General features: G+C 43.7%; 1 protein-coding gene across 4 annotated transcripts in view; it reads right to left on the bottom strand.

Annotated features, from left to right (window-relative positions):
• Positions 1 to 1,183: 1,183 nt before the first annotated feature.
• The window catches only part of GPD2 (glycerol-3-phosphate dehydrogenase 2), a 62,041-nt gene continuing 40,427 nt past the window's right edge, over positions 1,184 to 22,797 (bottom strand). For 3 of the 4 annotated variants that reach the window (XM_082312788.1, XM_082312789.1, XM_082312790.1), the window contains 11 exons: positions 20,407 to 20,571; positions 19,500 to 19,644; positions 15,133 to 15,326; positions 12,374 to 12,508; positions 11,860 to 12,035; positions 11,208 to 11,339; positions 10,581 to 10,739; positions 8,199 to 8,311; positions 8,025 to 8,103; positions 7,800 to 7,898; positions 1,184 to 4,306 (listed from right to left, as the gene is read on the bottom strand). In XM_082312788.1, coding sequence (XP_082168914.1) covers positions 4,181 to 4,306; positions 7,800 to 7,898; positions 8,025 to 8,103; positions 8,199 to 8,311; positions 10,581 to 10,739; positions 11,208 to 11,339; positions 11,860 to 12,035; positions 12,374 to 12,508; positions 15,133 to 15,326; positions 19,500 to 19,644; positions 20,407 to 20,571 — 1,523 coding nt within the window. In that variant the 3' untranslated portion in view covers positions 1,184 to 4,180. Of the gene's footprint in view, positions 4,307 to 5,687; positions 5,961 to 7,799; positions 7,899 to 8,024; positions 8,104 to 8,198; positions 8,312 to 10,580; positions 10,740 to 11,207; positions 11,340 to 11,859; positions 12,036 to 12,373; positions 12,509 to 15,132; positions 15,327 to 19,499; positions 19,645 to 20,406; positions 20,572 to 22,797 lie in introns of all 4 variants that reach the window. The other variant, XR_014228257.1, reaches the window with a different exon arrangement.

The following is a 22,797-nucleotide window of genomic DNA, read 5'->3' as shown; positions in this document are numbered from 1 at the left end:
GAGGCAGAACACAGCTACAAATCTGAAAACCCCTCTTTTTCAGCGAAGGAGAAACACCGCTTACTTAGCAGCAAAGATTCATCCCCAGTGAAGATGGTTTTCTCCCCTCAACAGATGCAATCAGTTCCTATCTGACACGGGAAACACCCAGCTCAGGCATCAACGCTTAAATATTAATGTTGCTATGATATGCCGTATCATATTTCTAAACCAGGCTGCAGCGCGCAAGTGAACCTAAGTCGCAATAAAGCTGAATTTTTGAACATTCAGTGGAGGAATCGTGCAAAGCGAGGGAACCCGGCCCCAAAACGCCGTGCCAGAAAAACTCCTGTTCATTGCAGTTCTGCATCGAGCAGCAAATTCAGGATCATGACCCAAGGCAATTTTAGTGCTGCAGAATGTTTGGGATGAAGACGATTGTAGCAAAGTTTCCTGAGATATTACCGCACCACCACAGATCAGATAGAATCCATAACCTTTGTAATCCTGCTCTCGAGGTATCGGTTCTGCGGGGGACGTGCGGAGGGGAGCTATTCTGGCTGCACGTACACAACCCTGCGTTCAGCACAGCCACATCACCGTTGTGGAATATCCCTATTACAAGTGTAAATTAAAACCTATAAAATAATATGGAGATTATAAAAATTGCGTTAAAACTGATAACAGCTTTACTGATTTACTGACAATGAAAATATATAGCATTTTTTCTGTCAGAACATTTATCAACACATGGCAACCCTGGACTAACTTGACATGTAAAATGATCAAAATGGATTATGAAATCTCTTCCGTTCATTTCTATTGATTTTAGTTACGATGAAATTCATCAGTGTGCAAAGGAACACTTGCGACTGGCATTTCCCCCCCCAAAATCCAGGCCAGTTGGCTGGCTGTAATTTTAGTATGAGATGGCAGTGCAGAATACCTTACCCCGCGTGTCATCGGCGAACGCGCACAGCTCCTACAGCCCGAGAATGCTAAGTGCCGTATTAACTCCTCATTTTCACTTTTAAACTATGAAGTGCTGAATTCTGAGCTAAAATGGGAAAGCATGGACAAAATTACGTTCCGTTTACTAAGGAGCATCTATCTGAACATTTTTCCTTTAAAAATAAACTTTTTCAAGGCTAATCAAAGTTATTTTTGTAACTGTCATAACAAACTGCCAGTGAAGGGACCATTTTTAATCAGTTTTATTGATTCATGCTTTCAGTTCCTACTCAGTTAAAAACAAGGCACATTAAATACATCCTCTTATTGCTCTATAAATGCATGAGGCTCATTCTGTATATCAAAAGTAATAAATAATGGCAGTAAAACACCAAGACAGTTATAAAAATGACAACCCAGCCTCAAACACAGTATTTAACAGTTCAATCTAGAACAGCAGCCTAACAAAATAGGTAAGTGCCGCATGTAAAACGTGCGGTGTGTCTCCATGTGTGTGCAGACAGACACACGTATATAAACACACGGCATGTATACGCATGCCCTCCCCCCCAGGCGTGCAGTTTATTTAACACACAAAATACCCCCCCCCTCCAGAAATCCAACTCCCACCTCAAAAAAAGAAAAAAAAAAAGAAAAAAAATCAAGAAAAAAGTCACATTACTGTTTTTCCACCTAGAATCAGAACAATGCAAGACAGTGACATTTTACAACTCTTTCTACAGTACATTCACATGAGGAAAGAAAAAAAAAAACCAAACCACACAGCCAGCATTCCTGAAAACAAATGTGAGGTGATAAATAAATACTTCTAGATTTTTGCCATGTATAGATTTAGCTGTTTTAAGTAACACATGCAATCTTCTCTTGTTACACCAGGTAGCCATACAGGATCTTGCTGTGCCACACAAAAGAGCAGAGAAGCATGACAGTAAAGTGCCTAAGATGCAAAGCAAATTCATATCGGAGGACACACATAGAGCCAAGAAAATCCCGAAGTCACATTCTGTATGCAGTATTACCAAAACAAGAGAACAGAGAGTATACTTTGGGTACAAAGCAGAAAATCCTGGTTTTACAGGTAAACTTGTATTATTAATTCTTAACAGTGCCATTTAGAGAGGAGTGGAGGAGAATTTTTCTTTAAACCGTACAAAAGATGTTAAATATTGTAAATATTTTTCTTTATGTGGCCTGGAAAAGGTCTCATTGCTTTTACTTTTTTTTTTTTTTCTTAAATTATTGTTAACAGTAGAATCCTAAACCCTTTCTCTCCTTACCTTGCTCACTGAACCAAAATAACCTGTGTATTGTACATTCATTTCCTTCCAATTCTGCAGTATAGGTAAAATCTGTTATTGTGTTCTTATTTGAAAAGGGTTTTGGAAATACGAAGCTGTGCCAGACATTACATACTTTACCTGAATATATTGGAACACATTTCAAAAAGAAAAGTTTACAGGACCACAGAAACAAATCCCTTTGTTCATAAGAAAATTCTTACATTGTCAAATGTGCTAACTCCTCCTTCAGACAGACTGTGCCTCAGTCGCACAGGACTCGAAGCAGAAAAGCCATAGCTACTTAATAATATCTGCATTTTGGTACAAGGCAGCGTCAAAAAAATTAACATGCAAAAACCATCTGAAAGGCATTTTACCCGAGACTGTCTCCTTCCCTCCAGATTTTACCAATTGTTTGGACTGACAGAAATATAACCATTTACTGAATTTTAAATGAGGCTTGCCCTTTTTTTTTTTTTATTCTATTTTTAAACACCTGATATTTTTTTTTTTTTAAGGACTCTGCCTCTCCAGCCAAACACAACATCTGTACTTACTATGCTACATACTAACGCTCCTCGGCATCTCCGTTTTCTGTAGGTAATCATTTTCCCTTTTAAAATATCAAAGTAGTCTTTGCTGTTCATTCCTGCACTGTTATTTTCCATTAGTGAAAGTGGTCACATCAGTTAAAATAGATCAGATTTTACACAAGTAGAAATTCTGACACCTTGGAACAGAGGCTTGTTTTGAGTTGTAAATTGGTATTTATACTCAAAGAATATAACAGAATGACAAATTCATCAATAAACCATTCTTAGGTTTTCCCTTTCCCTGTTCTGCATTAGGCAGAAATCTCCCATCCGATCTTGAACCTAGTCAATCTAACAACAGAAAGGCAAATAGCCAGATACAACATTGTTGAAAACAGCTCAAGTGAGTGGTCCTAATTTTTTTTTTTTTTTTCATTAATCTGCTGAAAAATAGCCCTTTCGCTTTTATAGAAAAGTTAGTGGAATGCAAAACAAATTTCATTGTTTCACTTTGTGTTTGAGCATTTTTAAATAAACAATTAAGATTGTTATGCTATCAAAAACTGCCATATTCTACATATCATCAGTGTTTGTCCAAAACTGGAAACAGTATGAAGCACTTTACAGCATAAACCACCACCTGCTAGACAATGCTATTTATTAAAGGAAGCTTATTTTTATTAATATGGGAGAAAGGAAAGCTGTCCCCTAGCTTTAACTAAATTATTAGCTTGGGTGATTAATCAAGATGTCTTGTAGTTTTCCAGCTTCATACTGCTGATATTTTTGTCTGGCCAAGTATCGGTACCGCTGAAATAACAGAGCACGCGAAAGAGCAAAACCAACCGCCTCTGGAGGGCTCGTGACAGTGCTTCCCCGTCCTCACTGCCTCGGGAAGGGTCAGCAGCGTTCCTGGTGCGATACCATCTCCAGTCCGCAACGGCAGCTTTCCCTCTCTCGCTCTTTGTTGAAGAGGACAGATCAGCAGCTTTTAAATACTAAATGCATATTTGCAAATAACGCAATGCGTTGCAAGGCAGGATTCACTTTCTGAGCATCGTTTTCTTTAAAGCTAAAGGCGATACAAAAGTTAATGAACAAGGCAGTATGTGCACACGTGCTTGTGTGTGCACCCAAATCCTTCTAGACTGTATTCCTGAACTCTTGGTAAGGAACCCCTATGTCTAAAGAATACCCAATCCAAAAGGCCACATACTGGAGTATTAAGAGCTGTACAGAAAACCGTTAATAATGAAAACAAATGCACCAATGTATTTTTGTAAGAGCTACACCGATAGACAGATACCGGTCATCTTGAACCAGGAAGGACAGTCAGAAGCACTGGAATGTTTTTCAGCAGAGAGGCAGCCACGCGTCTCCGTTAGCTGCGGCTGCGAGCAGGCGTTGTGTTTGCACTCACAGTCCGCCACCGCTCCGGTCCACCGGAATCACCACCCTCTGACGCAGGTTCTCCTCGGCAGTCTTCATGAGCACAGCCAGCCGGCTTCCAGAGACGTGCCCCTTCTGAATAGCGCTCATGAGCTTAAGACACAACAGGGAGAGCATCCCGTTAACTCATTTGCAAGACAAAGAGCAAAGGTGGAGGGTGCAGCCCCTGGTGGAACCTGCAGCAAGCAGCCAGAGGGACAGCAGGGTAACTGCAACCCACGCCAGGCCGAGCGGGCGCCACGCAAGCCCCCCGCCCGTCTGGCTTAGGGGGCACGGGACGCCAGCGGAGCCCGCAGCTCGGTGCTCTTCACTCCTCCGCACGAGAGGCGTGCGGACGCGGCTGGCTGTCCCGCCCCGGGCCACCGACCGCGGACACCGACACAGTTCCAGTCTAAACAGCGGCAGAGGTTGTCCAAGAGCCATTAGCAAGCGTTAATGAATATACAGAGCTGATTTTTCCATATATAAAGCAAAACTGCTGCGTGGTTTCAAAGACTCGCCTCAAAGCTTGGTTACATCTTCCAGAAATACCAGTGAAAGTTTTGGCCAGGCATGGGTGGCAAGAAGAGCAACGTACCGAATACGGTCCACTTGGAAGTAGCAGTGCAGGCAACCACCAACGCCAGGGTTTTTTCAGTGAAATTTAAGAATGTAGGACAACCCATCTATTTCACAGGCTTTTTTTTTTTTTTCTTTAATATCTGAAAGATGTAACTAGAAGAACACCATTCCTGATCTACCACTGACCCTGGACCATATCCTTTTTCATTCATGTGCCCTTCTTTGTAGAGATAGTGTACTTGACTTCCACAATTCTTTCAAATCCAAATTCCTTTATAGACTTTTAAAACTAATTTGCCTTTAAGTCCTTGAAACTGGACTCAGCTCTATCTTAACGAACACACACTAGTGCTAAGATTTTAGTTAATTCTTTTTTATCCCACGGATAAAGGGAGCATTAGACTTGAAATTACATGCAGTCAGCTTGTCCAAGACTACTATGGAAAGCAATCGGCACTTAGAAAATGCAATTTCTTACTCCCATTGAGAGCTAAGAATCCTTCAGATTCCTTCCCATCTATAGGAAAATCTATTAATTATACCTGCAGCTGGACCTATGCAAATGTGGTATCAGGCCTGTCAAAGCGGGAACGAGCGCCCAGGAGGGAAAGGGTCAGAAGGGAACCCCGTGCTTCCCAGGCCCAGCTGAGGCTGGAAACCCTCCCTGCATTTTGAAGGCCCTTTGGTGACCCTGTGCAGCCCGGAGGCAAGCAGACGGCAGAGGCGGGAAGGAAAGGACCAGCAGCAGAAGAGCAGCAGCTACAGCCAGCAAGGGAAGTCCACCATCGCCATGAAAACAAGAGTTTCATGGACCCCAAAGGAAGGACCCCAAACAAGGACCCCAAAGGAAATCTGCTGTTGGGAAAAAACCTTCCTCCGGATTTAACATGGGGGTTTTTTTGCCTTTACATACCAAAACTAGTTCCCAAGGCCCCCCTCCCTTCTTGAGCGTGACAGCAGCACTAGGCTTCTGTGTCCAAGTCTTCAGAAGAACAGCCGCTGCCGTAAGAGAGCTCCGTGCGCACCTCCACGCTGTCAGAGCTCTGCCTCCCGGCCGCGCCGCAACACCCCGTTTGCATCAAACGCCGATCGGCGCGCTCCGCTTTCTCTTTGTGCCACACCGGCCGGCATCGGCGTCTGCCGGGACCAGCTCTCACCCGACCGTTATTTGAGTTACACTGGCAACCTGCCGTTGGCCAAACGAAAGCACTTGGCATTGCGCTGCTCCCCACCCGGAGAGCTACGCAGCCACCCGGGTACAACGTGTTCCTATATTCTAATATAAACGTCCACAAATATTTGCAGATGGCTTTCCACAAGCATTCTGCGGTAAAACGCAATTACTTGAAAGTTTTCAGAAAGCAAACACAAAAAGTATTGGGACCTGACTTAACAGATCCATTAAAAAAATTAAACAAACATTTAATGTATTTTGTTCCTTCCATGGCAACCTCCTGTTCATTTTCTTACCACGCTTCCTACTTGGCACCCGGCGGCGCGGCAGCTGCCCTCCCCGCAGGAGGGAGGTGCACCGGCACGGGCGGTCATTACCGCCGTGCCCATCGCTGGTGTCAAATATTTAGATTGCACTGTGCAACGCAGAGGAGAAGCCAGCAGCCACAGTTACGCAGTTTTACAAGAGTAACTGAACCTGTACCAAAACCGTGACTCGCCTTTTACATTTTACAGATATTACGACGCAGGGCAGGCAACCCCTCCCTAATGAGACGACTCAGCACAGTAAAGCAAAAACCCCAGAAAGCCACCAAAAAAATCCACAGAAGTCATAATTGCTAGTTGTTTCAACTTCTTAACCACAATGTATCCAAACTAACCAAATTATAGTTTGACACAGCCCTTACAGCAAACGGTGGGTTCCCCCACCAATTAAAGTTTTCACATGCAAAGGGCTGTAAGAGGGAGACCTTTTGCAATAGCCAGAAAAACAGCTGTGATTTTCTCTTGTATTTGAATACATAAGCATGAACTCCCAAAGCCATTGTTTCTTCTGTCCCCCCTCCGTGGTTTGTTTGGGGTTTTTTCCCCCCCCTTCCCCCAGGTGCCTTTCAGTTACCCAGCTAAATTGCTGCATTTTAGGCAAATAAATAGTCCTTTTTTCTAATGCTGGACACAACCTGTGAACATTTTCTGCATTTAGATTCAGCAATGCTGCTCTTACCTACAGCTCATCTCGAGAGAGACAATTACCATTTCCTTTGCCTTGATCTTGTTTGTTTAACTTGACACAGTGAAGAAAGGGCTGACATTGACCAAAATCCCCAGCATTAATTTATCTCATGTTCGGCATTCATCATTGCCACCATGCAGGAAAGACATGGCAGTCACTTGAAATACCACACCAAGAAAGACTCTACAAAAACAAAGCTGGCTGGCAAACTGCATATGCAAGAGGAGCTGGGCAAACAAACGTTTCGGTAGCACCCTTAATTTTATTTTAAAGCCCTGCAAAAAGCAGGCGTATGGGTTGTCGATGTGATGTCGTTCATACAAACTGAGATAATGTTAGCCAATCCAGGAGTTAAAAATGGGATTCTGTGGACTGGATGTGCTTTAACCACAGGCTCATTCTTTAAAATAGTCAAAATAGTTTAGAAACTACTAATTACTTAACAGACCCAGATAAATGTCACTCTGCATAACCATGCCATATACCTTCCAACGGACAATTGTATCATTTTGAATATATTTAAACGGCATTTCTGTATTAAGAAAGCCAAATTGAGGTCGGTACTGTGGTATACTTTGTAAATCGGACCTGTTCTTTCGGTCTCATTGTTTCTGCACATGAAAAAAAAAAATCCCTGAATTTCAAAGTTGCTTGAGGATGGCTCTGTGTGCCACTTATCTTGTGATCTGGCAAACAGCATCAACACTACAGCGTTTACCCAAGTAAGACTCACCTCGTCTCCAACCCAGGCCTTCAGCAAAGAGGGGAAAAAAAATTAAATACCTATGTCTTTGTTCATTAAAGTTACAGCTTCTCTTGTAACAAAGAAACACCTACCTGCAAAAACTCATTGAGCTCAACCTGTCCATTTTTGTTCAGATCCACTTCATTTAGAATATCATGGAGGGTATTTTCAGCAATTTGCACACTGATGCTCTAAGCAAAAATAAAAAAAAGGCACAGAAGTATGTCAACTGGATTGTTCAGCACTATTTATGCCGCACTCTGAAATTTAGATAAGAGGCTTAAAAAGGAAACTAAAAGAACACGAGGAAACATTACCTCCAAGACACGCTGCACATCCAGTATAGTAATAAACCCCTTCTTGTCCTTGTCAAACATGTGGAATCGCTTCTTGTACCTGCAAGATAAGGATTATCAGTGGGAAAAACTGCACTCAGAAGAATGACAGGTATTAATTCCTAGCAGCATAGGGAACTCTCTTACTTTACTTACCTTTCAATATCGGAAGGCACTAGACTGATTTCAGAGCTGTCTGTTAATTGATCTGATTTTACTTTGTAGCCCATTTCATAATAGAGAAATTTTTTAGCAGCTTCAAGTTCTTCCTACAAGAAATAAAGAAAAACTGTATATCTGAGGAATAGCAAGTTCTTGCACAATTATTTTTAATGTAGTATTTATTAGCTTCTTCCGCTTAGATAAATTCGAGTTAAGGTCCGAAAATTAAGCAGATGGTAGCTGAAAAGTATTTAAAAAAATAAGTTAAGCTTAGGCACTTTTTAGTCTTGAAGAGAGACATCAAGCCTAGTAAAGCCTTCCAATTACTGTGTAAATGCTTTTAGGACCATACCACACCCTCGGTCACACATGGTATAACTGCTTATCTCATGAAGCATGGCACTTGCAGGTCAGGCCTACGAAATGCCGTTTAACTCACAGCTAGTATCTTAGTGCAACGTTTCACCTAGCTGTCTAAAATCAGCAAAAAGATCAGGAGGCTCAACACCAGGCAGGTTCTCTATGTTTTAAACTAGTTTTCTTGATGAAAATTCTTTTCTTTCTCTTTCTTTTCTTGATTAATAAATTAATAAAATTAATTTATTACCTGAAAGTTCAGTGCAAAGTCTTCCATAGCCGTTTTTCTAGTAAGTGATGAACACCTGACATGCATAAAGTACTGTAGAACAGAGGTCTTTCTACAGCGATGGGTACACTGTTCTAAGAGCGATACGAGCATCTGCCACACGGGCACCGATATGAAATAGCCCGCGCCGCAGTTAACAAACAAGAGTAAGCAGGCTAAGTAACGGCCGCAGCAGCAGTAAAGGATTCCCAGGCACGTACATATAAGCCACTTCACCTAGCAAAGACTTGTTCGTGAAGGCCTATTAGGAGACCAACTAAACTATACCAGACTACTCTTACATACTTCAATGTAAGCACACAAATTAGCCTTCAAGACCCAAACCAACACAGACTTATTTCATGGTCTTACTATAAGATCTAATTTAAAGAATTGCCTCGTCCGTCAAGCTGAAATTTAGCACATGCAAGACTGCTGTCCGTGCAACCCTAGTGTCATGCTGGCTTCAAATTCTTTGCTTGGCAAGCTTCCCATTTTCTCATCTATTATTAGAGAAGAATTCCTATAGCTTTGTTCAACACGGAAAATTATTATACGAGTAAATCTCATGGGGTAAGGGTGAGACACCTCTAACTTCAGTCAAACGCCTCTGACTGTGGGGTTGCCCAGCACACATGCACGCAAGCACCACAGCTCACAGCTGTGACATGATGGTATCCCTGTCTTTGTGCATTCCTCTGGGGAGGCCTTAGCATCTCGGCAGGTCCTCTGGCTAGCAGGACTCAAATGGGCTCCTTCCAGAATGCTAATCAAACTTCTAACTGGCTAAAAGGTTTCATGAAGGTTTCGAGGGACGCTTCCCATCCCCTGTGGGGTGGCAGAGCTAGGTGAGCGTTCACAGGTTCTGTTTGCTTCAGAGCGAAAGCAGTCCCAAACCAGGCGTCCCATTTGGGCACGGCACTCCTCGCGCCGCCTCCCCTCCACCGCACAAGCGCCGCCTCCAGTACTCTGGGCATTTATCTTTTTATCCCAACAGAAAGAAGGGATAACCGGTCACTTAGATGACGTGATAGCTCAGAAGGGGCAGGATTCGTGTCAGTAAGTGGGATGCCTACATCCAAGCTAGTTATCCAAGGTACTCCTGACAGTTTGTGGAGATCTAAAGAGGGCTGTAGGGTGCGATTCAGCGCGTGCACAGCAGACGCCTTGATTAGGGTAACTCATCTGACCGCGGTTTGCTTTCCACAGAGCAGGCGCAGAGAGCCTAGCTTAGAGACAGCCTGCTACCAGCACCGCAAGCGAAGCGAGGAGCCCCCCGCTGTAGGTCTGAGCACAGACCCGCGGGGGCAAAGGAAGCTAACAGTGACCTTAAACATCAACTTAGGCCACAGAATGGGGCAAACTCAGTAGCATCACTGTTCAAAAGACACAGCAGACAAAAAGGAGCGACACAGATTACAAGATCCTCCTTTTCTGAGGCAGATCTGTTGAAAAGTGCCAGTAAACAAAGTATTTGAACAGGAATAGGACAGTAATGCCAAGTCTGCTTTCACTTTGAAAGTCGGGGAGCAACAGGATACAGATCTTCACTTTCCCCTCCACCCCCCAGCCAATACCGACTCATTTCACAGCTATTTCGATAAAAGTCTTTATAATGAAACACACCAAGTGAATCATTCTCTCAGGAAGAAAGCATCACTTGAAGTTTTCTATTCAACGCATTTAGATCGTTAACATGGAAACTACTTAAGAAAAACAAAACAGTTTCAGATGAAAAAAGCCCTTTGTACCTTTTTTTTCTGCTCACTCCAGTTAAGTTCTTTCCCCATTATATCTACGATTCTTGGCAAGGCTTCCTCTGCAGCCTGCACATTCAGAAAAGCCAAGCGAGTACGTCGGGAAATCATATCCACTGCCGTGCGGGCATACTCTTTAACACCATAGACAACCTGGAACAATAAGACAAGGGGAAAAAAATGCAGATGAGAACGGAGACAGGCATCGTCGGAAATTATGTTTAGCATCACAAACCGCACTGCTGGCCTGGCTACACAAAACGAACTCTCTGTAACTAGTTCCCACCCAACCAAGAGAAGGGTTTGAAAAGCTCCCTTTTCCTTGGAACATTTTATAAAAGGCTGTCTGGGATCAAATGTGTGTATATGAAATAAAAAATAGACATTATATAATTATAAATATTTAATTATATATAAATATATTAATATGTGTACATATAAACATAAAAACAAAGCATGCTCTGGGAAAGGGGAAAAACAAGAACAGAAAAAAAAAAAAAATTCTGGCCCTTACCAAAGGCAAGGGCTTATGGACGTGTTTTACAGAGCGAGACAGACCTGCTCGAGAACTGTTTATTCCGAGAAGAGAATCAAAGAACATCATGCAGTTTTTCCACATACCTCAGCTTCAATATAAGGAAATTCAGATACAAGCCGTTTCCCAACAATAGGCCATCTCTTCCCTGTAACTTGGGCTATCTTGGCCACCTCGAAAGCCTTGTCGCCGTATGTTGAAGCCAGATGCTGAGCCACCTACGGAGTTGAAAACAAATTCAACCTGCTTTTGAAAGCACATCAAATCTACACACGTTTTTTCTTGTCAGTTCTGTTATCACCAATAACAAACAGGCTGAAGAGGGCATTGGGTTTTAATCGTGTGGGAAGAAGCCACTTGCGTTGTGACTGGGTTAGACCAGCACAGACACCACTCTGTACGTATCAATGTGCCTGTGACTAATGATGCTCCAACTCTTCTGCTACACTGTGAGCACAGCTGAAGTATAGATTTTGTTGGGCTCAAACAAACACAGACCCTAGCATGTCATAACATTTTAAAGTGCGAAACAGTCAGGATTAGGCAGAAGGGTAAAGGGAAGAAAAGAAGAACACTTTAGAATTTGTTTTTGTTAAAACTATCTTCGCCCCGGACAGATAATAAGCTCTTACCAGGCTAAACAGACCTTTGTACAAGTTATGCTGCCATTAGATTTAGTAGGAAAACAAAACCCTCCAACACAGAAGCATCAGAGCATCAACAGAAACCACGACTCACCTCACTTTCAAGTCCATAGTCTTGGACCAACCTAATGTAGAGAGTGGGGCTCCAGTCCTCAGCCCCTTGCAGCTGCAGTCCGATGGTCTTACTGGAACCTGCCTTCAGATCATGCGCCTGAATAGCTGCGTCGATGGTGTCCTGCGCCATGGCACGGTAGGTCGTCCACTTCCCACCTGTAACCACACATTTACTTCTTTATTCCGGGAAAGCAAGTGCAATACCAAGTTGGCATGTACTATATGTATTTTATGCATCACACTATTCTTACTAGACTTGCTCCACCAAGCCAGTCGTGCTACCACCAAGATCATTATCTAGTTACAGGAACATGAAGGATTAGCCTGTAACAAGAAAAGTTTTGGATAACATACACCGGGGAAGCCAGTCGTGCTACCACCTAGATCACTATCTAGTTACAGAACATGAAGGATTAGCCTGTAGCAAGAAAAGTTTTGAATAAGATACACCGGGGAAGCCCAACAAAGCTATACTTTAAGAGACCTTCCAGTACCTGCTATCGTGACAAGGCCACTATCGCTAATGGTGACGACATGATTCCGGGATATCGACTGCGTGTCTTTGGAGTTGGGGTCTGTGACCAGAGGACGAATGCCACTCCACGCTGCCAACACGTCTCCTCTTCTCACTGTCCGGAACCAAAGATCAGCCACAGTCAGCCAGCAACGGATGAGTATTTATCCCATATCCCTCCCGTGGTCTTTCTGGCACTGCCTCCGAGCAGATACTCGCTGTGAAACAAGGACTGCACCACACCATGCTTGTTAGTCGAGCAACTCAAAAAGCTGGAGAAGATTCTCCAGAGTAATGGAATAAGCTGGGCTACAGAATTAAAAACAGCACTGCCCTGATTGGTATCAATAATATTCTCTAGCCCAAAACAAAGTCAGAGGCAGCGAGGTCCATTTTTCACACTGGTTAAAAATCCAACAGAATAGAGAGATCCTGGGAACTGATCAACCAAAAGGGATTCAACTGCCAAATTCACTGATCAGCTCAAAAAAACCCCAACCCCAAAAAGCAAACCCTACCAAAGCCAGATACACGCCCCCCCAGCACCAAGTCTTCCCCTTGTCTGCTCGTGCTGACAGGACAGTCCTTACATTACATTTTGGAAACCAAAATAAAGTTTGCTCTACATGAGTGTTACGTTTTCAGAGCTTTTTCTCTAGCTTGTAGGTTATTCTTCCAAGTTTTCCTCTTGACAAGTGATCTTCGTCCACAGCCTTCATCGCAAGTGCAGTTACACGTACGCACAAGGAGAAAATTTATTGGCGAGGTCGTGGCCGGCTGCAGCGCATCCCCAAAGCCTGTATCCCACGCCAGCAGTTGTCACCGCACAGCAACCCGAAAGGGCCCGGCTGACTTGTCAAAAGCCACCCAAGAGAAGTCCACAACCACCTCGTCCAGCCCTGCCTTCTCCTCCTCCTCCTCCTCCCTGCTTCAGGAACGTTGTCCCGCTCCACCAGAAGCCCGACTACGCGGCCGTTTACTCCCCGCCATGCTGATCCTCTGCTTCGGGCCCCGCCACACGCACATCCCTGAAGCCAACCCTGACTTCTCAGTAAACTCGGAGGAAGAAAACCTGAAGGCATCAAGTAGTCACAAAAGCCCTAAACAGTTGTAGGAAAATACCCCTCCGAAAGTCCCTTTTTTTAATATACAAAACATGGGACCAATAGAGAGTTTAATTAAATTAGTTTTGTTGCTTATTAAATTTGCAATAGCAAAATCGACCTATTTGCTTTATGCTGAAGTCTTTGGAACATTTTTTTTTAATACAACTTTCAAATAAATGATAATTGAAAATCAGTAACAGGGTGTAAAAATATCCCCAAAGAACACAAAACAGATTTCAGAAATCAATGGTGCTCTGCCAGCATGTTTAACCTGCCAAAATGAAGTGTTAATCACAGAAATAAGATACCATATTACGTTTATAAACTAATGAAACTAGAAAAAGCAGCATGCGTGACACTATAATTAAACAGTTGGAACACATCCAAGCCTGTGTAAGTTGATAACCCTGGCACTGTCTCTGGCAGCAAAAAGGCAGGTCTGCAGTGAGTTGATATGGCCGGCGCAGTTGTTAATTCAATAACAAGCAATCTATAAACACCGCTAATTGCATATGTGAAAAACAGCGTGCACCTAGGTAGGTTTCATTCAAAAGAATGAAACACTTCGTAATGTACTTCTGTAAAAGACCTTGCAAAATCTCTGTCTTATTCACAGTCTTAACTCTACCAGCTACCTGTCCGGCCTGCCACGCTCAGTTGTATCGACTGCTGCCCAAGAAACTTTAGGGTACATTTCCTGAAGACTTTTTCTGAACTTTATACAATACAGAGCCATCAGTTACCCACTTCAGGAAACAAGTAATCTAGCATTCCCAATCTCCGGACTGAAAGTTTTCCTGAATCTAAGGATGTTGCAGTGTTCCTGACCAAGTGCTTTTCAGATTTATTTTAATGCTGCTACTACAACAGAAATACAGAAGTACAAATGCTTTCACAGAATGATTTTTAAAAAACCTCACTCTGAAGGAAAGAAGCCTCTCTCCTTTAACCCAGCACAGAGTCAAAGCAGGGCAGCATCTTACAAAAAATGTGTTCTCAGCTCAGCTACTGAAGGGAACAACTGCCAACCAAGTGATTTTTATAAATTCCGCTTCTTGCCCATTATACTTTCCTCTCCCACCGAAAACTGACCCTGTTAGATATTTACCATATCAAGAAAAGTAAATTCTAAGAATGAAGTGCCTAGAAAAACTGAAATAAAAACAAAGACACAGGAGAAGTCAGAACAACTCTTCCCTCAAGAAAAGCAGGTGAATTATTTGACGCACGACCGAAGTGTCCCACTTGTGCAAACCCTGCGGCTGCCACCCGAGGAGGTGTGACTCGAATGACTTGGCTGCGGAGCTGGACAGTTACTGCCAGTTAGGTCAAAGGTATGGGAAATCCGAACATGCAGATACCAAGCGATTTCCATTTAAACAGTCCAAGTAGTGCAGGTGTATCTGGAAAAGCATCATTTTTTAGCTCTGATACATAGATCAAGATGACACTTGTGTCCCACCCATGTGTCTATGTTTTAGAAACACCCGTGTCTATGTTTTAGAAACACCCAGATGCACAAGAACCATAGTTAGTCACAGAAAAACTTCAGACAGACAGCATTTGCTCAAACTGAAATGCCACAGACTCATCAGTACCTTCCCAGGGAAGAACAGAGCTGACAAAGGTTTACCTTCAACATCAACGCTAAGGTAGTTGCGCACTTCATTCAAAATGAAGTTTATATCTTCTTCTGTTGGGATGGGATGGGAGGTAACGTCAGTCGGGCTGTCTGTGGTCCCTGCAATAGTCATCTTCTCCCACGGCAGGAAGAAAATCACTCTGCCGTCGCTGGTGGCTGGGTCGAGCAGACCCATGTTATCAGGGCTGAAATAAAGAAGGGACACGGTTCAAAACAGGTCGGGCATCAGCAGGGACTCTGTCCTTGTACACCTTGTACCCCAGGTGACGTATTAGAACATTACCTTTGTTCTTGGTCAAATTATTAAAAAAAAAAAAAAGAAAATAAATCCGAGATTTCCCATCTGGCCATGACCTGACTGTAAAAGGTAGTCCCAGAAGTTTTGAGAAATAAGGCCCTTGAATGTGATGCTCAGATATTACTGGAATTTGATTTCTTAAGGAAGTTAGCGGAGCACAACCTTAAATTGAGCAATCAGGTCTTTGGCATCTCACATCTCCCATCCACTCTGGAAAATCTTACTCATTGGAACTTCAAACACAGGCACTTGGAAATTTTAAACCAGCAATTACTTGAAACTCACTATGGAATGAACAACTGCTTTTAAACAAAAAAAGGACAATAATTTATACTGTGCCACAAAGGAAAGGGAAGGCTGAAACAGAACGCACATTAAAATGGAAGAAATAGGAACAGAACCTTAGTTCTGTTTTGATGCGTTTAAGTATATAACAAGAAAAATTTAAGATGAAATATTATTAACCCAAGTTACCAATTGTCCTCTGTTTAGGGAGCAGCTAAAAGTAAAGACATACAAAATCCCACTGACTTCTACAGCCTGCACTCGCACTAACGGTGGGGCGGGGATGGGGCGCGGGTTAGGAACAGAAAGGAAGAGCAGGGAAAACAAGAGAACAGCACGCTGAAATCAGAAGCGCTACGAGTACGTTTAAACAGAAGAACTGCAGTGCCGCTGCAGGCTGAGGCTGCTGACCGCCCGCCTCTTCAACAGGAACGAACGCCCCGGCTCCCAAAGGATCCGGACCAAGCAGCATATTCCGAATGCTCCCAGCTCTCACTACAGCATTCCTGAACGAGGAACTGTGTTTTAAGGACAAAAAGGCAAAAGATAGCGCCTCCATAATGACTAAGAGCCACTCACTGGATGCTAGTATGCAGAGATTTTGTTATTTATTTATGCCAGTCCTACAAACAGAATGATTCAGGAAGATGAAGAAAAACAGTAGTTCTTCATACAAGAAATTTTAGCTGATGTATAAATGTTTCCTGGCATAATGTAAAAAGAAAAAAAAAATCCACATGTACAAAACCAGTTATCCTTATTAAATAAGGATATTATTAAACAGCTCTGCTCCTGTTTCAGAAAACAAAAGGCTTCTATAAACATTTCAAAGTAAACAGCTTTTTTGCAGGGAAACCTTTAAGCTGCTCCTTTTTTCCCGCTCTCATTTCAGGTGCTGTAAGCCCTTGTAAAAACACCTGCAGTCAGTCTGGCAGTCTTCAGGTTCTGCACCTACTCCCGATAAGGGACGGGGGCCACGGGAGGCGTACGGGAGGAGGACAGGAGGTGTGTACCTAGGTGGTGATAAGGACCACCAGAGGGGAGCAATCCAATGGACTCAAATAACTACGAACGCAGTAAGCGGAAGGCAGACAAAGACCTGCTCGGATATGAATTACCTATTTAAGAGCTGCAAGCTGAATCACTGAATATTTCATTTTTAGGAAGTCTAAACTGATTACTGAAGGTAAGTTTTCAATATCTGGAAAGGCTGGAAGAGAAGCTGAAAATTTCATATATAGCATGTATATTAGAACATTTTTTAGATGATATTTATAGACAGCTTAGGCATACAGTTGGAGAAGTACAATTTAATAGGGGAAGTCAACACAGATTTGTGAAAGGTAAATCACGTCAGACAAATGATTACTTTTTAAAATGAAAAAGCTATTGATTTAGAGACAGAGAAAACTAGAGATTTAATATACGGTATCAGAATATTCAGAAAACTTTAGACATTTTCTCAAAAGTATGATTTTTTTTTTTAATGTGATTTCATAAAAACTGTTAAAAATAAGGACGAGAAACAAGTAAAGACTTGTCCACCGAGTCTCGTACTAAGTTTCACCATGACACCTATGGACTGAAGTATTTTCAATTAGATCAATTCCATCTTATAGAAATAACTGAAAGAGCCACCAAAATGAATTTAAAATAAGGTGTTTCCCATCAAAAACAAGCGTCCTAACACCCAAATATTGTCTGTTCTGGGCCTCCGGAGGCATTTGAGCAAAGCACCACAGATGCAGTTAAAGAGCAAACAGGTGACTTTCCATAGGGTAGAACTAAGGTTGAACACGTTCACCTGGAATCTGGAAAGCAGAGCAGACAGGAAAATGCAAGAAAGACAGAAAACATCTGAAATTTGTCAGATGGGAGGGGAAAAAAGTATTGCATTCGTAGACCCATTTCAGGCAGGAAGCCCATCTGAACACAGGCAGCCAAAATCCTCTCCCATTTTATCAGATCAGATACTTATAATAACAATAGGGAGCGAGAGAGACTTACTGCAGCTACGAGAATAGATATGTGGGTACTGAAAATAGAATTAATGGGAGGAGGAATACTGGGACTATTAATGAAGAACATAAATGAGTAAGAAACCCATGGGAAATGAATGCATTAGGTTAACATTAGATTTACAAAAGCTTAAGTATGTTTACATCTAAAAATCTCTACCTATTATAAAATTTTCATTTGTGTGAGTCTGGGCCAAAATTCTACCAAACATTTGCCGCAAGGCAAGTGGACGCAGTGAAATGACGATCTTCGTTTGTTGAGGATTAGTCCTTGGCACCAGGAGAAGACTTGATACGACTAAGATTAAATACCACAAGTATTTTCCATTTAGCAGACAGTTCTTTGGTTTAAGCTATCCCACTTCAAGGCAATTCAGTACAGTTTTATCTAATCAGCTGTACTGCGGAGGCAGTATGTGGGTAGATACTATTTTACAGGAAAAGTAATGCCCACATGCTGACATACACAGGGGAACAAGGAGAACAAGAATCCTCTACATTTCCAGTTAAAATTATTAGGTTATTGCACAATAAATAAATTAGAGCCCTCATGCATATCGAGCCATCTTCTACTTCGAATTTACAAAGTGGTTCAAACATTTTTTAAAACTTTCCGTGTTTTTGCTGTAGGGCCGTAAAGTCAATCACACGTGTGCTTCCCATAGTATACGAGGAAACTAGGATTGCAACCCATTTCTCCACGTTGCTAGTGCTTTAAAGCAGCTATCAGGTCATTTTCCCATTTTTCATGTGAAAGACACGAAAAAAAGAACAGAATGCAGGAGTGATTTTACACTAGGCCAAAAATGCCTCAATTTTCCCGTCTATGGTCGTGTCCTATTGGGATGGCTCTAGCAAAAACAACATGTTGTGCACTGGAAGTCTAAATTTATATTCACAGAGGAGCGCAACGATGATATGGAAGGCATTATTATAAGTGCACTGTATCAACAGAATTGGGATAAGTCTACAAATGTGAATTTCCATTAGGATGCTAATGACTTCAGAAACCAAAGGTAATATTTGAGCTTCAACTGACAAGGCTTACTTGGTAGAAGGGGATTTGGTTTTGCAGCAGCAAATACGGGAAGAAGCAGGAGTCTGCAGAGAGCGAGCTCGCAGAGTGCCAGGGGAACCTCTTCTGCAACAGGGGCAGCAGAGGGGGGCAAGCCTTGCCACCAAAACAACCACGGCTGGGTGGGCTTGTGTCCACAGCAGTGGCAGAATTTAATCGTCTTCTTTTCAACTCCTTATGACATTGCCCACGTGCTGCATTCATATTTGCTATGAGTGGAGTTGCAACGTGGCAGAGGTATTCCATAGAGAGTCTGATATTTAATAGGACAAGAGTTTTTGTATGAAGGTGGCAGCCTCTCTGGAAGGCTTTATATGCATCTTTTTTCTTACGGGCGGTGAACAAGCAGTCAGTACACTCAACTCAAACTCACTATTAAAAAAGGCGCCTTTCACACGTCTGTTGTAGATGCTCTGCCTGAATGCCCTTCTGCTTCAGCAGGAGTCCTGCCCTGCTGAGTTTTGACTAAGAACTACAAGACTTCAGTCTTTTCTGAATATATGAAATTGTTCTAATCGGCACAGCACCAGAATCCTCTTTAAAAAAAGAAAAAAAGAAAAAAAAAAAATCAAATCATGCATTCAAAAATACCGTAAAACCCACAAATGCGTCTCCACAAGCTTATTTATTACAGGCACCAGCAGAGATTGTTACAAATGGTTCAGGCTTTGAATGTCGTTACCTGTAATAACCAGGCATCACAATGTGCACGCCCGCGCTGGGCTGACAGATGTTGGGTACTTCCTGATCATCCATTTTGCGCACAGAGTCTGTGAAAGGTCCCGTAGCATTGATAACACATTTGGCTTTGACATCAAATTCCTGCCCTGTGAAAGAAAACAGTATCAATCACGTACGCCATTTGTTTTCCTGCTCACTGACACTCTCTATTATTAATCTATCTATGAACTTAACCTACTGTAAAGTATATCGTGCTCCTCTGAACAGAACAGCTGGAATGGTTTTTAAAAACTAACAGCGTTTTCACGTAACACCAGATTGGAAAGGAAATGTTTTACAGTGAAATTCCACCTTATCTGTAAAGGCAGAGGGTGGCAGAGTGGGTAGAAGTTGTTCAGCTGAAATCGGCCTCTCAAACACGAGAGATTTCAGTCTCAACCCAAGGGCTTGGTAAATGGGATTACTACTGTACAGCACGTAGCATTGTGCAATACCGTCTTTGCCTGACGGAAGGGTTTGGATGTACAGCTTAGTCTACCCTGCCTGAACACTGGGATTTGAGTGAAAAGCCTGACAGAAGTTAAAGATGATTGACGCTAATGGTATGCCACCGCACTCGGGGAAGATGGCTCCTTTGTCGGTTCGCTGATATTTACAAACAGCGGCGTTCCCCGCTCCCCCCTCGTTTCATTGCTTCCGTGTTTCTTTAACGAAGAGAGCACGCTGCCCTGCAGCGCCGCGCTTTCTGCTCCGCTGCGGAAGGCCGCCGCTTCCACCCGCCGAGCGGGCTGCCGCAGACCGAAGGGCGCGCGGTGCCGCGCCGCTCGCCGCTCGGCCGGCCGGCGAAGGCGGGCAGGAGGCCGCCTTTGGGTCCCGGCGCCTCTCGGCGCCGCGGGGAAGGCACGCACCTGTTAGGACGTCCCTGCAGCGCACCCCGCACACGCGCTCCTTCCCGCTGGCCGGGTCTGTCGTCTTGAGCAAGCGCAGCACTTCAGCGTAATTGGCCGTGGCAGCGCCGTACCTGGCAGCAGTGAGGGCGATGGCGAGGTTCATCCGTGCGTCGTTGTGCTGTCCTGCAGCGGGGACGGGACCGGAGGAAGGACACCAGTCACCTCCAGCCACGGACTTGTGGTATGGAAGTGTGTCAGAACCGATCTGTCACATCTGTCCCTGTCACATCGAATAGGGGTGATGGCTGCTCGCGTCTAACGAGAATTATTTAAAGATACATCCCCTCCGCTGCGGCGGAGGGCCCGGCTGCTGCGCTGGCAGCAGCGCGCCTAGCTGCGCTCCCCACACGGCATCTGTAGCACCCCAGCCTATAGACGTGCCACAGCCTTCGCACGCTACGAAACCGGGGATTAGTGCGCGTTCACCTCCAGTTTGGGAGAGGACGAAACACTTTTTTCTTTACCTTTCCCTGTGCAACCGTGCTGTAATTCCGTAACTGTATCTAAGTATTCGTCTGACCGTCCAACCGGCATTAACCAACAATTCCTACTAGCAAATGTACCACACAACGTTCAACGTCTGAGAAACAACCTTTCAGAGGCTGTGCCAAATTATCAGCTTTCTATAACTGTTTTTTCTTGTATATGCATTTTAACTTCCCAACATACAACGTAAAAGCACCAAAAAAAGAGAAATAAGTAGACAAGAATTAATGAAGGATTCTTAACATATATCATTAAAGATTTATTACTGAAATTCCCTCGTTAAAGAAAACCAAGAGAGAGGCGGAGGGACCACGAGGGGAAGATGATTAATTGCTTTGAAATACTGGCTTCACCTGAGACTTTTCCTATTTATTATTGCCACAGAAGTTAAAGTCCTGGATGCTGGCTGGGAAGAATTACTATACACTGAAGGGGCCAGGCTCTGTGTGTCCTGAATAATTAATTTACGAGAGGGCTAAACTTCCTGAGGTACGGTTCGCTTCCCCACGTGTTCGGGCCCCTTCTATCAAAGATAATACTGATAAAGTGATAAATTTGTAATAGATACTGTAGTTGATTTATGTTGCCAGCATTCCCAACGTTTAGTATAAATGGTTTATGCAAAGTTTGGTCCTTCTACCTGTGCAATCTCGAACCACTGCGCAAATAATCTGTTCCTAGCTAAAAGGGCAAAGTTATAAAGATGGGATCAATGGCCTCGAAGGCGCCGCCCCCCCTCCCCAAACTTCTCATTCGAACGCAGCCCAGACGATGCACTGCAATCAGTCTTCAACTACAAGAAAAAAAAGTTACGCGAAGCGTACAGAAACAGTAACATGATAAAGCACTGATGAAGAAACAAACAGTAACTCCGATTCGACTAAGCAAACAACGCCCAGAATAAACTGCAGAAAAGAACAGCAAAACAACTGAGCCAGATGTCAGGGAAAGCTGGGGATGCTCCGTCACACAGGACGCGCAAGGCTCCACAACCCTCTGTCAGATGCGGCAGGCGAACCATCAAACAAATGCATCAACGTGTATGCTGCAGCAGCGGCAGGGAACGGATAAAATGACCTTACGAGGTTTTTACCTCAAGCCTTAACGTTTCAACGCGGGGTTGAGAGAACGTACATCTGGTATACAGAGGGAGCACTAGGCAGAGCAAGGACAAGGAACAGCGACGAGCTGCATTACGGGAGCTGCTTCTACGCAAAGCAGAACGCGGCACGTATTCCAAGGTGATCACCGAGCGCTCCTCTGGCCCACACCGAAGGCCCTCAGGAGGGCAGCGGTCCGGAGACCCCCGCCACTGTGCCGCGTGATTCGGGGGACTGCCGCACCCATCGGGTACTGCGAGCCTGCGCTTCGCACGACGAGAAACCCAGCCCAAACCAGAAACGCTGCCCTCAAACCACTGCTGCCTATGCATAAATGAAACCCCGAGGTACCTGTTCCTGCAGGGTAGGGTTTATTCTTATACTGTAGAAGGACCCCAGGGCCAAGAGGGCTTCCTTAGTTACTTTTTGATCCTCTGTCAATTTGTCCTTACCACCGGTGCGTTCGGTGGTACCCGATACCAGCGGCTTTTCTCTGGCTGGCAGAGGGTGCGGATCCATCGCACAACAGCAGCACGAGTTACAGCGTCAGCAACACCAGCTTTGGTCTATGGGAAGTCTGACTGTTTAAATTTTGCAAGCTTGCCTCTTCCCAGTTTTGTGACTTACTTGTCCAGACCAAAAGCGATCCAGAGAAGCCAATCGGCAGAATAAATAACGTGGAAACCGGTGTAATTTCTAAAAAGAACAAACATCCAAGTAACAGTTGTTTATTAAGCCCCAAATCCAAGAGCGGCTCAGCATT

Source organism: Platalea leucorodia, assembly GCF_965183815.1.
Source record: "Platalea leucorodia genome assembly, chromosome: 5".
Classification (NCBI taxonomy): domain Eukaryota; kingdom Metazoa; phylum Chordata; class Aves; order Pelecaniformes; family Threskiornithidae; genus Platalea; species Platalea leucorodia.
The sequence above is the reverse complement of the archived record's forward strand: the minus strand, read 5'-3'. Positions and strand labels throughout refer to the sequence as shown.